The sequence below is a fragment of the Eleutherodactylus coqui genome, chromosome 2, assembly GCF_035609145.1.
Source record: "Eleutherodactylus coqui strain aEleCoq1 chromosome 2, aEleCoq1.hap1, whole genome shotgun sequence".
NCBI classification, from domain to species: domain Eukaryota; kingdom Metazoa; phylum Chordata; class Amphibia; order Anura; family Eleutherodactylidae; genus Eleutherodactylus; species Eleutherodactylus coqui.
The window spans coordinates 290,565,091-290,577,802 of NC_089838.1; the positions used below are offsets into that span (position 1 = coordinate 290,565,091).

At 44.7% G+C, this 12,712-nt stretch overlaps 1 protein-coding gene across 3 annotated transcripts in view; it reads left to right on the top strand.

Annotated features, from left to right (window-relative positions):
• Positions 1-12,712, top strand: part of ADGRE5 (adhesion G protein-coupled receptor E5) — a 367,255-nt gene that overhangs the window by 326,162 nt on the left and 28,381 nt on the right. For 2 of the 3 annotated variants that reach the window (XM_066593215.1, XM_066593216.1), the window contains exons 9-13: positions 1,851-1,970; positions 8,212-8,258; positions 9,613-9,699; positions 10,652-10,817; positions 12,025-12,126. In XM_066593215.1, the coding sequence (XP_066449312.1) occupies positions 1,851-1,970; positions 8,212-8,258; positions 9,613-9,699; positions 10,652-10,817; positions 12,025-12,126 (522 nt within the window). The remainder of the gene's footprint in view (positions 1-1,850; positions 1,971-8,211; positions 8,259-9,612; positions 9,700-10,651; positions 10,818-12,024; positions 12,127-12,712) is intronic. The other variant, XM_066593217.1, reaches the window with a different exon arrangement.

Here is a 12,712-nt window from a genome sequence, read left to right on the forward strand (position 1 = left end):
AAAAATTGCCACATGATTTGCTTTTTGGGTCCAAATTCTTAGTTAGAGGTAAGGTGAGCTCAGGAGATTAACTCTCACCACAACAAACACTTGGCGTGATCAAAGTAATCTGTTTATTGATTGACAGGCAACTGTTTTTATAGAGGCACATGCTTCAATTACAATAATTAAAATCAATTATAATTAATTTATTACCATTGATCAATGAAACATAAACAAAATATGAATATGCAAGATAAGGAATTTAACATCTAAAATGTCAACCAAATATACGCTGGCGCAGATTTGACCATACATTATTAACTTCTTGGAACAGTAAATCTAAACCATAGGTTTTTTAGAGAGAATGTTTTGGAACATATGTGAACAGCTAGGAACATGTCAGTTTGACTCGCCGACCAGTCTAAATGCCACATAACTATCTTCTGGAGCAAAAGCCTTAGTAATTCATTCAAGGCTTATAAAATCCATAAATCCTCCAGAAAGAGGACACATGAATACAGTGAAAAGAGACACAAAAGATGGCTACTTGCTTACAAAATCGCTACGCATAGGTTAGAACATGGAGTCATATTCCTTTCACTAACAGCAATATAAAATCAGTATATTTCAATACGTAGAAATAAACAAATATGCAATCCATATGCTAAAATAATACACAATTGCAATATGGTGAAGGACCCCAGTACTAAATACCCTTTTCTCACCAACCTAGCCTTGTATACATACATGGCTTGTCCCCCACCTGGCATTCTATCTCTCCCTATAGCTATGGGGAATCTAATAGCATATGAGATAACAGGACTATAAAAGGGTAGAATGATGGGTGTAGGATATGAACTATGAAAGGGGAACTGTGAAGGGAGGAAGGAAAGATTGAGTGGAAGGTCTTTGGACAAAAAGGATAAAGAGAGTACAAGGAGAGATATAAGGGGGGTTTGTAAGACAGTATAGGAAAGTGAGGTAAGATAGTAATCATCCGGATTTGTGGTCTGGTGGCTTCTTTTTTCCTCCTTTCTTTCTTCTGTCTCTTCTCTAGACCGTCTTTTTATCCACATTTAGCCATTGACTATAATGTGGCCTGTTCTGATTGGTCATCTCATAGTATGGTTGTACAGTTTCTGATGGAATGTGTTTCTATACACCCAAATACAGAGAGTTGTATGTTGTTTCTGTCATCTATGACTGTCCCCAGCTGTCATCAACAAGTGTGATATGGATGCTGATATTGATCAGCTCAAGGTGTATTTCATCACAAATGTCTGATACATCCAACACAGTTTTATTTATATGATCCTGCATATCAGAACTCCTGCCTAGTATTCCCAGATAGGAATTTACTGACATATGGCGGACATGCAGGAACCAGACTATTATCCTCCAGGTGGGGTGAAAAGTTGACCATTGATATAAAACTTACAGGGATATCTATTATCTAATGTACACCAGAATTCTGTTGTAGAAAGGTCGCAATTTTTTTGTGCAAGACCAGCTTGCGCAAAAATTTACTAACTTTTCTCCCACTTGTACAAGTTCCACCACTTTTCCAGAAAATGGGTGGGGCTTTTGGGAAGGGGTGTGGCCGCCCCAGGCCGACAGACGTATAATTTACGCCACAAACTGGGGTAAATTATTCCAGAGATATATGTCTCGCTGGGACGAGGCGTATGTATTTCAGTGAAGGCGTACGGATGTGCAGGAATGCGATGAATGGAATCGCTTCTTCATGAATTCAACGCACCGTTCACTGGGGGAAATCTTACTAAACCCGGTGCAGGAAATGCTGGTCTTAGTAAATACCCCCCTTTATATAATGTGCTGTAACTGTCTTTGTACACTTCCCTTTATAGCGGACATCCCGTGTCGAAAAGGAGTTATATGTGCTAAAAAAAATAACTCCATATCATACTCCTGCCAAGACAGAGGATACAGAGCAGTTTCCCTGGGAGTACCGTCCCCACTATGCATTGGTGAATATCAGTGCTCCTGCTGTATTAGCACATGCTTGCCTTATGTATGTGTGCTTCCTGTTGCGTGACATTGTAAACTATCATTTTCTTGCTTCCTTGTACCAATGCTTCTGTGTTTACTACCAATTCTTATAATCTAACTTAATATTCACAAAAACGTATGATGATTTTTGTAGGACCTACTTTGTTGCAAAATCTACCAATGCACCTTTATAGAGAATAGGTGCCGATGTAGAAGAGTTGTGCTGCATGGAGTGATGGTTAACCCCCTCCTGCCTCATGACTTACTATTACGTCATAGGGACCAAGCACTTCCTGTGATTTCACATTTGCAGAATTGCCGCAAGATTGCAGATGTAACTGACAGCCAGGGACCCCTTTCAATGGCAAATATTGGAGACCACTCTGATTCTGGCCAAAAACCCATTAGATGCTGCGGTCAATGCTGACTGCGACATGTAAGCTGTTAACAGAGGGAGGGAGCTCTCTCACTCTCCCCCCCCCCCCCCCGAGCACGCTCGGAGGAGAAGGCAGTTACTCGAGATGTGCGAGGCTCGCTCAAGTAACTGACCTTACCGAGCGCGCTCGCTCATCTCTATTCATAGTACTGGGCTCCCTATATGGAGAAGAGAGGCCTTATGGCACCCCTTAGGCTTCGGGGCCTGGGGGCTACTGCATCCCCTGCATTCTTGATAGTTACGCCAGTGTCCTGGATCCAGCCTACTGAGTCCGGGTCCCAACCAAAGCAGAACCTCTAGGCAGGTATTCTAAGGAATTGCCATTGTCACATGCCCTCTTAGATTTAGGGTGGAGTGATGAGGTGACAACTAATTAAGTCACTCCCATTCACCCAGGTGACTCATACCTTCAGTTCAGTATGTGACAATTCTGGGGAGCTCTGCTCTATAATTTTATAATTCAAAGAATAGCGATAATATACTTCAATACAGAAAATTGCAGTGTGTTATCTGAATGATGATCTGATTGCATGTTTAAATCCCCAACAGGGACATAGACTAAATGTAAAAAAAAATAATAATATGGCCAAAAATATTTTTAAAAAATGATAAAAATACCCACTTTATAAAAATTAAAAAATAAGTCATTTGGTACCACCGACATCCGTAACAACCCGTAGAATTAATTGAATGGATGGCGAAAATTGTAAAGAAGAATAAAAAAAAAACAAAAGCAAAATGCTATTTTTGTTAATTTCTCCTCCCTTAAAAAAGCCATAAAAGTCATCAAAAAAGTATGTGCTCCAAAATGGTAGCAATAAAAGTTACAGCTTGTCACAAAAAAACAAGCCCTCACACAGCTGCATCGATGGAGAACATAAAAAGTTGCAGGACTTTCTGGGAAGGCCAGAAATAATTTATATTTCAGGAAAAAGGCTTTTATTGTGCAAAAGTGGAAAAATCTAAAATGCTGCTATCATTCTAATTGTACTGATGTATAGAAAAAGTTATTATGTCATTTATATCACATGGTAACGTCATAACAAAATGTCAGAATTGATGGTTTTTTTTTACCCTGCCCACTAAAAAAAAGTTATACAATGCATTATATGTGACCCACAATGGTCCCAATGAAAACTCCAGCTCACCACGTAATGAGCGAGCCCTCATACTGCAATGTGGACAAAAATGAAAAGGTTATAGCTTTTGGAAAGTGGAGATGAAGACCCCAAAAACTCCTTAAAAGTGACTGCGCTTTTAAAAACATTTGGCATCGATTGCTCCAGTTAAGTGTACAGTCCACTAGTAGCACTCCAGTGACCAGGGAACACATGCAACAAAAAACTACTTGCAGTTCTCCAGCAGCCACAATAAAAGTTAAAAACATTACACTCTAATACTCCATTATAAACATGTTGTGTGTCCAAAATAACCGCCAAGCCGCTTACGCGTTTTAAGCTAATTGCAATATTAGAAAATTGTATAACTTTATTATATAGTGCAAAGAATAACCTTACTTGCTTAAATGATTGTAGCTTTCTAACTTCCCATGCATCAAAATGGTGACTCAGAGCTCGTAGATTCCCCGGGTGTCAACAGCTGATCAGAATCAGGATCCCAAGCACAGTATAGCGGGACACTATATATCTATTATATATACATATCTATATATAGCTATTGGGCCTCATGCACACGGCCGTGACGGGCTCTGCAAGCTGAATACCGCAGCGGAGTCCGTCACGGCGTCCCCCCCAAAGACCACATACTCACCTCCGGATCCGCTACGTAGCACCCGTATGACACTGCTGGCACGCATGCACAGTACAGCGCATGACGCACCGGCAGTGTCACATGACGCATGTGCTACAACAGAAGCATAGCATGACGGGAGGCTTCCATTGACTACAATGGAAGCCGTCCGCATGTATACCCGTGGCAAATCGGACATGCCGCGGGTAATTTAACGCTGCGGAGTTCTGAGGTGAAATTCCGCAGCGTGCACATTGAGCTATTAGGCTCAATAGAACCTAATAGACGTGATGAAACACCGCGGATTTCAGACAAGTTTTAGGCCCAATGTCCACCGGGGGGAGATCAGTGCGTCTCGCTGCTCATAGGGATGCATTAGCATTTGTAGGGCAGCTAAAAGCATGCGGATGGGATTATTTCCCGGCGGCGGGTCGCACGCATGGAAAGAAATCGCAGCATGCTCCATTTTCCTGCAGGTCTGCCGCACGGACAGCTCCCGCGGCTTGTATTGAAGCCTATGGAAGCCATCCGTATCCACGGCACAGCTGCAGCTTAATTTCTGCTCTGCCGCGGAACCGCAGGAAAGCAGAAATGAAAAAAAAAATGTGCACGACGCATGCGCGCGGCACACTGCTGGCATGCCGAACACCTCTGTCGAGCTGAAGAAAGAAGATCCGGCCACGACGTAGGGGAGATCCACAGCGTCCAGACAGGTAAGTATTAAGGATTTCTGGCCTCATGTCTGCGGGAAAAGAGGGATCCGCGGCGGGATTCTGCATGAAGAATCTGTGCTGGCCCGAATGAGGCCTTTGCGGCGGAAATCCGGCCTTGGGCATTAGCCCTTATTTCTGAGAAGCTGCAAGCGCCTGCACAGATCTCCTGCAGAAACAGTGATGTTCCACAGCGTCCATTCATCTCGTTCTGATGAAGGAGCGAGTTACTCTACAGTGTGACTTATACCAGCTTCTCTTTACTAGCCCATAAAGATAATAAAATCAGTTTACAGAATTCCAGATTCAGCAAACAGCATGGATTTTAATTCACCACATAAAATTGTACGGGGGTAGCGCTGCCACACTTCCCCTTACACAGCAGCAGCTGGCATCCACTGCTTAAATGGCTCTGGAGTGCGGCTTGTGAAGCCCCACCCCCTCTAGGTTGTGCGGCTTGTGAAGCCCCACCCCCTCCAGGTTGTGCGGCTTGTGAAGCCCCACCTCCTTCTCTCTGCAAGGGGAGGAGGCAGGACGGGACAGAAGCAAGTGCATTGAGCTCACGCCCCTCACCAAGCTCTCTCCGCCCCTCGTCACTGTTTGCAATGGGAGGTGGCGGGATAGAGGGGGCTTAGCTCCACCCTGTCCCACTCCTCCATTGCAAACAGTAGCAAGGGGCGGAGAGGGGGCGGGAGCTCAATGCACTAGCTTCTGTCCCGTCCCCTTGCAGAGAGGGGCAGCGTATATCGGCCGGGCATGAAAACCCAACCGATATACATCTGAATAAGCCCTTAAGCGTATGGAAACTTACAACCATAAGCTTCCATATGTTTTTCATTGACTGAAATGTTAAAAACGTGTGCAAATATAGACTTTTTTTTTGTGGCACAGAAAAATTAGCAGGCTACACTTTTTCATCCTACAAAAAAATGTTCAGAAACATATGGGAGGTCAAACAGTCAAAAGTCTGCATTTCAACTGTGTTTGACCCATTCTATCCTTTGGGGACGTAAAGCTATACATTTTTATTCTTTTGATTGTATAAAACCATATGTGATTTACAGATTCTTACATCCTAGTGCGGACAGCTACTGTTTTCACCATGAACAGTGATAGAAACAAAACAACACAATATGCAGGTCCTTCCTTCCTTCCCTGCAACTTCCACTCATCCATTGCCACACAAAGTCAGCAATTTGTAGAGCCACACGCTAATAAATCCCAACATGACCACACCAGGACATATATCTGTACCTGATGAAGACCCCAGGAGGCGTGGAAACACACTGTACTATTTTATTGCTATACTATTCATTAAAGACATTTGGCTATACGGTATGTACTGGTGTGGTCACAGTGCCGTTGGGATTTCCTACCATTTGATTCTAGGTGATGGTCTTCTAGCCATTCGTCTACGTTTTACAGTGGCTTTGAGGTTTTTTTGGACGATGCCTCTCCACTTCTATCACAGCTTGTGGAACCGTGAAGTGGTTATATGCACAGAGTCATTGGCTGCTCATTGGAGATGTGCCCATTTCAGCACAATTCCATTAGTTGAGAGCTTTTTTACATATACTCTTCAGCAGTCCTCCATTGCTACATTTAAATCTGCATCTTTGTCCTCTCTTGTTTTTTTTTTAAATTTTTTGGTCAAAGTAAATCCTAAATAATTAAGTTTGTAACCTAAGGCCCCCTGCACACGGGTGGAAATTCCGCAGCGGGATTTCCCGCAGAATTTCCACCTGTACACGCCTGCGTAGGCTTGCATTACAAAACGCAATCCTATGCAGACGTCCGTGATTTTGTCTGTGCAAAATCACGCGTGGCAAACAAATCACGGCATACTCGAGCCCCGCACAGAAATATCACTCCCTGGCCGCCGGCTCCGGTCTGCGCATGCGCATGAGAGATCCGAGCCGCGGGAGCAGGTGAGTGCCGCGCTGCTCTCTGCAGGGGCTCGGGTCGGGTCACACTGCGAGAATTGCTTCCTCATCGCTCCTCCATCCATAAGATAGCTGACCATTGAGGGTTATGTGATCATAGAGGTCACTCAGCCTCTTCCATAATACAAGAAGCGCCGGCACAGTGGAGGAGTGGTCTGTGGTCACATGCCCCTCCACAATCAGCCATATTATGGAGTGAGGAGCAGTCAGGAGTGGACGAGGGTTGGGGGCTTCACGAGTTCTTGAGAATGGAGCAGTGCATAAATAAAAGCACAATACATTAGTAAGTCCCTCGAATCACATTTCTAAAGCATTTTTTTATATTAATTGAAGGTGACCAACCCTTTTAAGGATACTTCTAGTGTTTTAATAAGAAAGGCCCTAGTTTGTCTGCAGTGTCCGTAGAGACTGGAGAGCACGTGGACGGGTGTCCATCTGATGTGTGTTATGCCCGAGTTACTCAGGTGGAACACACATATCCAGCCTACGTTTGGCATATGACCTCTGAGGCTAGTGATTGGCTGCAACAGTCATGTGCCGTAACAGCATGTCATTACCGAAAGGTCATGGACAAAGACTGTCAGGGAATCAATGGAGCACCGGCTGGATCGGTGGGATGAAAAAGGTGAGTAGTGGTGTTGTTTTCAATGTATAATATGTGCAGCTTTTTTTAGCTTAGCTTTAGCTGTGGAAGCAATCTAAACACTGTAGAATGTACAGAGCCGTCTCATACACAGTCACTCCCATCATTGTAGTATATCAATTCTAGATTATCTCCTGCAGCATCGGGAAAGGAGAGGGGGGGGGGGCACGTGTGTCCAGTGCTACATGCTGAGCAGTTACACATCTCACAACAATGACCTACATGTTAGCAATGATGATCTTTCTCTCTGGTGAGTTGGTTAAGGCTGAATGCACACGACCAGGTCGGATTCAGCATGTGGGATCTCGAAGCGGAATCCGACCTGGTGCCCGGCCCTAGACCCCGGTGGACACATGCGCAGCGCAGGTGACACTGTGCGGTGGCTAAGCGCATTCTATCACTGTGGACGGGCCGCGGAACGGATGGCTTCCGTTGACTTCAATGGAAGCCATCCGCACCGAAATAGAATATGCTGCAAGCGATTTTCCCTTGCATGCAATGGGCAGTATTTGCTGCGGAATCCGGAGGCAGACGCCCGTTCCAGATTCCGCAATGCAAATCCGCCTGTGTGCAGCCGGCCTTGTCAGAGAGTACACGTTCTAGTAATCGTCATCTTAGGCAGCACCACTAACGAGCCGTTTTGCATGCATGGTCATCGTTCTTTTGTAAGGAAATCCTTCTATAATCATTTGTTCCCGTATTACTATTCTTAAATGTGATTTATTGTTTTCTCTCTAGTGGAATGCAAATACAATATGAGCTCTGAGCCGTGTGCAGATAAGCCGGTAAGGGATACAGTCCTGCTGCTGTCCTGCAAGGTTTACAATAACCCTTCACCATAAGCTTCAGAAACCCTTTACCGTCCCGTTCACGTGGTATCATTTTGCTGCGCATTCCACACCCAGATCTGCATCATTTTAGCATTCTACTGAATCTTACGGAAACGCACGCCGCAGTACACACGGCAACGATTTTTCCGAATATGAATTTTGAAGTCCATATCACATAAATAAAGAACTGACCTGTCAATTTTTGCAGATATATCCGCAGGGAAATCACACACAGATTTGCCCCATTGCCTCAACTAAAATTGTGCTCAGATCCACATGAAGATTCGCAGTAAAACTCTGAGCACTTGGAGTTCTGCTGAGGATTAAAATGTCAGATCCACGTCGGAAAACTCTGATCTAGATCCGACATCGTGTGTGAAAGTATGAGAAGGTAGAATGGAAAGACGTGCGTTCCTTCACTATTTTGGACCCACTCCTGGTTTTGGCTCACAAAATACTATGAAAAATACCCCCACGTGAAGGAGGGGTATGTGAAGGAGCCCTAAATCTGCCGTTACTCGGATGAGTGTAAGCGCAGAAACGCTCGCTGCTGTGCAACTAATTTGCGCAGTGGTTTGTGTCTGTGCAAATACTGTACATATTTGCGCAGGCACCATTACTTCATTTGGGCGGGGAAATCCCCCCTGACTTAAATGACTATTCAGGCAAATGAGGTTTTGGTGTTCGCTGGTATGCGCAGTATTTTTCACATACCCACGTGTACATATTTGCGCGTTTACGCACCCTCATAGACTCCTATGGGGTGCTTTGCACAGAAAATTAGAGCGAAATGTGCGCACAAAAAAAGAAAAGTAAGAATGAACGCATTAAAAAAAATTGGCTCAATACTCAGTGCGTGCACATATTTTGCGCGAGCAAACACGCTCATGTGAGAGAGCCCTAAGAGTGACTGGAGGGGGCAAATAAAGCTAGATTTGGGGTAACAGAATGATGGAAATCAGGGGCGTAACTAAAGGCTTAGGGGCCCTGATGCAAAAGGTGAGCTGGGCCCCCCCCCCCTCTATCTGTATCTGTACCCGTACCCATACCTAAACCATGCTGCACAGAGACATAACTTGAAGCTTCTGGGCCCCAATGCAAAACCTGTAACAGGGCCCCCAACTATAATGCTTTATTCATAGTACTGGGCTCCCTATTTGGAGAAGAGAGGCCTTATGGGCCCCCTAAGCCTCCTGGGCCCGGGTGCAACCGCATCCCCTGCACCCCCTATAGTTACGCCTCTGATGGAAATATGTAATAATTAGCACTGCGTCATGTAACGAGGACACATTTCTCTCTCTTTATCCAGTTTCAGTGCAAGCTGAAGAATTTCAGAAATAAATTTAAACCGTTTTGTGAGGACGTCCCCGGCCAGCCGGAGGTCTCCGTGGAGGAGGTGAGTAGCCAGGCAATCCGTAATGAATAACAGGGGTTTAGAGAGCAAACAAGTCGGTGCAACGGAGTCCATCCTTTACATTTTGGGTACTTGTTGTTTATCAGTCACCACTTTCTTGAGTTTACCCATTCAATGCTACCTTGCAGGCTATTGCCGCGTTTATGATATACCTGAATAATATTATAAATATCTATGTTTTGGATAAAAAGAGGGTTTTGTTAGGGCCCATTTAGACACAACGTTTATCGCTCAAAATTCACTCGAAGCCATCTTTTGAGCGATAACCGTTGCATCTAAATGCACGAACATTGTGCAGTTTTCGCGCATAATTAGTTCCTCGCTCAATTCTAGTTTTCTAGAATTGAGCAATGAACTCTTATCAGCGGTGCAGGCTGTTATCACAGTCGGCAGCACTGATAAGATTGTTCAGCCGTGTCCTGCTGGTGGTTCACAGTGGAACACAAGCTGTAATCAGGAAGAACAATACAACTGTTTGCTTCTGCAGAACAGCTGCATTGTTTGCCGAGTGATAGTGGCTGTGTCCAGCCCCGCTTGCATAGCTCTTTAGTAGCTACTTAGCTACTATAGACTATGCAAAGATGATCGCTTAAAACTGTCACTCAAACTGTCATTTGAGCGACTTTTGAGCGATCATCTGTCAGTGTAAATGGGGTCTTACGCATATGTATTGGTGAAACATTTGTGAAATGAATGAAAAAAGTGGTGACAGATAAACCCACAAGTACCAAATTTTCTATAGAACCCTCTAGGTTTTACCAATTAGATTTTCCCACATATATGACATCATAAGATCATTTTAGTTGGATTCCCCCCCTTAAAGGGCAAAAATAACTTTTTTTTAATTAATATTTGCGATGCATCAGAATGTTTTTATCTCATGAGAAGCACTGATCTCTCTAATAACCACTTTTGGCCTCCTTGTTTCTGAAAGCTTCTGGAAGACTTGGATTCTCTGATCGATGGGTTCCACTATGGCAATAAGACGGTCAGACTCCAGGAAGCAGGGACCTTGCTGAGGGAGCTGGAACGAACAGTGCAGGCCTTGGCTCGTTTGGAACAGAAAACTAAGTCCTATGTCAACAACAAGACGACGACCAGTGCGTATCACCGCGGCGCTCATGATTGTTGTGATGCCACGTTTATAGGACTTGTATGCTGGGGAACACACTGACGCTCTCCTGCTACAGACCACTGATGTGGGGATGTTTCTCTCACACAAGCATTTTTTTGCCACGTATTACAAGTGGGTTTTTTTTGCACGCGCGTAATACGCGATAACTAACTTTACATAACCTACAACGGTGCCTCTCACACACAGATATCTTATTACGCATATTACACTCGCATGAGCCCCAAGATAGGGTATGGGGATTTGGCAATACTGCTGGCTGCTCCCTGTGTGGGAGGTACGCCGGCGGTGCGTAGGAGAAGACGCCCGTGTGAGAGAGCTCTTAAAGTGAAGGTTTTATCTTTTTTAACCAATTGTAAAATCTAAAATAATAATCAGTGTGAAAACTGCAATAATTCAGGATATATAATTTTTTTTTATATGGATTCCAAAAAACTTAGTTTAAATAATAGGCAATCCATTTATACAAGTCCTTTCAATCTCCCCCGACAATGTCAATTGCATGATACCACTCGCCCATACCATCAGGGGCTCTGCCAAAGAGCACAGCCGGGGAAAACCGACTGTGAATGACGACTACTCTGCAGTCCACAACAGCTGCCTCCGAAGCTTAAGGCCCCGTTCACACAGCCTGTTTGCATGACAGATTCCACTCCTAAATCTGTGGCGAAACCTAAATGCTATAGAAATCTGCACCGTAGTTCATACGGCATGGCTTGATCCGTAATTGACCTGACAGATTGCCGCACATGGACTTGTCCCATTGCCAGGGCTAAATCCGTGTGCAGACCCAAATCAAACTCTAGAGCTCAGCCTTCTGGTGCAGATTAAAGAGTCACATCCTTGTTGGGAAACTCCGGTGTAGATCTGATACTGCAAGTGCCCTGTGAACGAGGCCCAACACCTCCATATCCGCCCTAGCATTGTTTGCTGGGGTCAGTGTTTGACCCTGCCAGACTGGGGTCCAGCAATGCTATCAATGCTAAGGGAGCATATGAATGGAGTCATTTAATCAGTTGTGTGCGGATGTGATGTACAGACAGAGGAATCCTATCATAGGCTGACACCCGTTACAATTACCAGACGCCATTTTTATTGTCAAACTTTGTACAAAAAGTTAATTACTTATATGACAGGAAATCATTGAAGCCTAACAGCGAATTATGTTCCCACAGGTATTCAGCTTTCTGCGGGGACTTCAGATAGTGGCACGCTCTTACTTGAAGGCATAAAAAGCCGTATAAGCCTGGACTCTAAAACAGCCGCTGGGAATACAGGTAACCGCTGTTCTTTGGTGCTGCTAGTAGTATTAGTGCTTAGGCCGCTTTAACACGGCTGAGAAAGTCACGTTGTGATATGCCCAAATCTGAACCCCATACACATGAGCAACACGTCCTATCTGTGGGCATGCCTTCACATCGCAGCGCTAGGTGCAGGCCGTCTGAGGTTTAACCATTTAAAACAATGGGGAAAACTCTGTGATCCTCTGCTGCGACTGTCAGCTGCTTCCCCGAAGTGATGTGAGATCACATGTTGGCGTCACGGCCCCATATCGCACTCACCCGTGTGAAATTAGCCTCATGCACGTAACAAAACCGCATGTATGTTGGCACATAGACCCGATAGAGGAGTGTATTACAAGCACCAAGCGTGTGGCAGCAGTAGTCCATCCTAGAAGGAATGCGTCTATGGGAGAATATCTCCAGGATTTGGCATGTGATGGAGCAAATAGATGCAGCCCCATACGCCAGCCCACCCATGCATACACTTCCCGCAGGGTGCGCGGACAGGTGCAGGGACACCGTAAACAGCAATAGAAACAAAACTCTGACACTTCCGTAGATTCCAGAATAGAATCTTTTA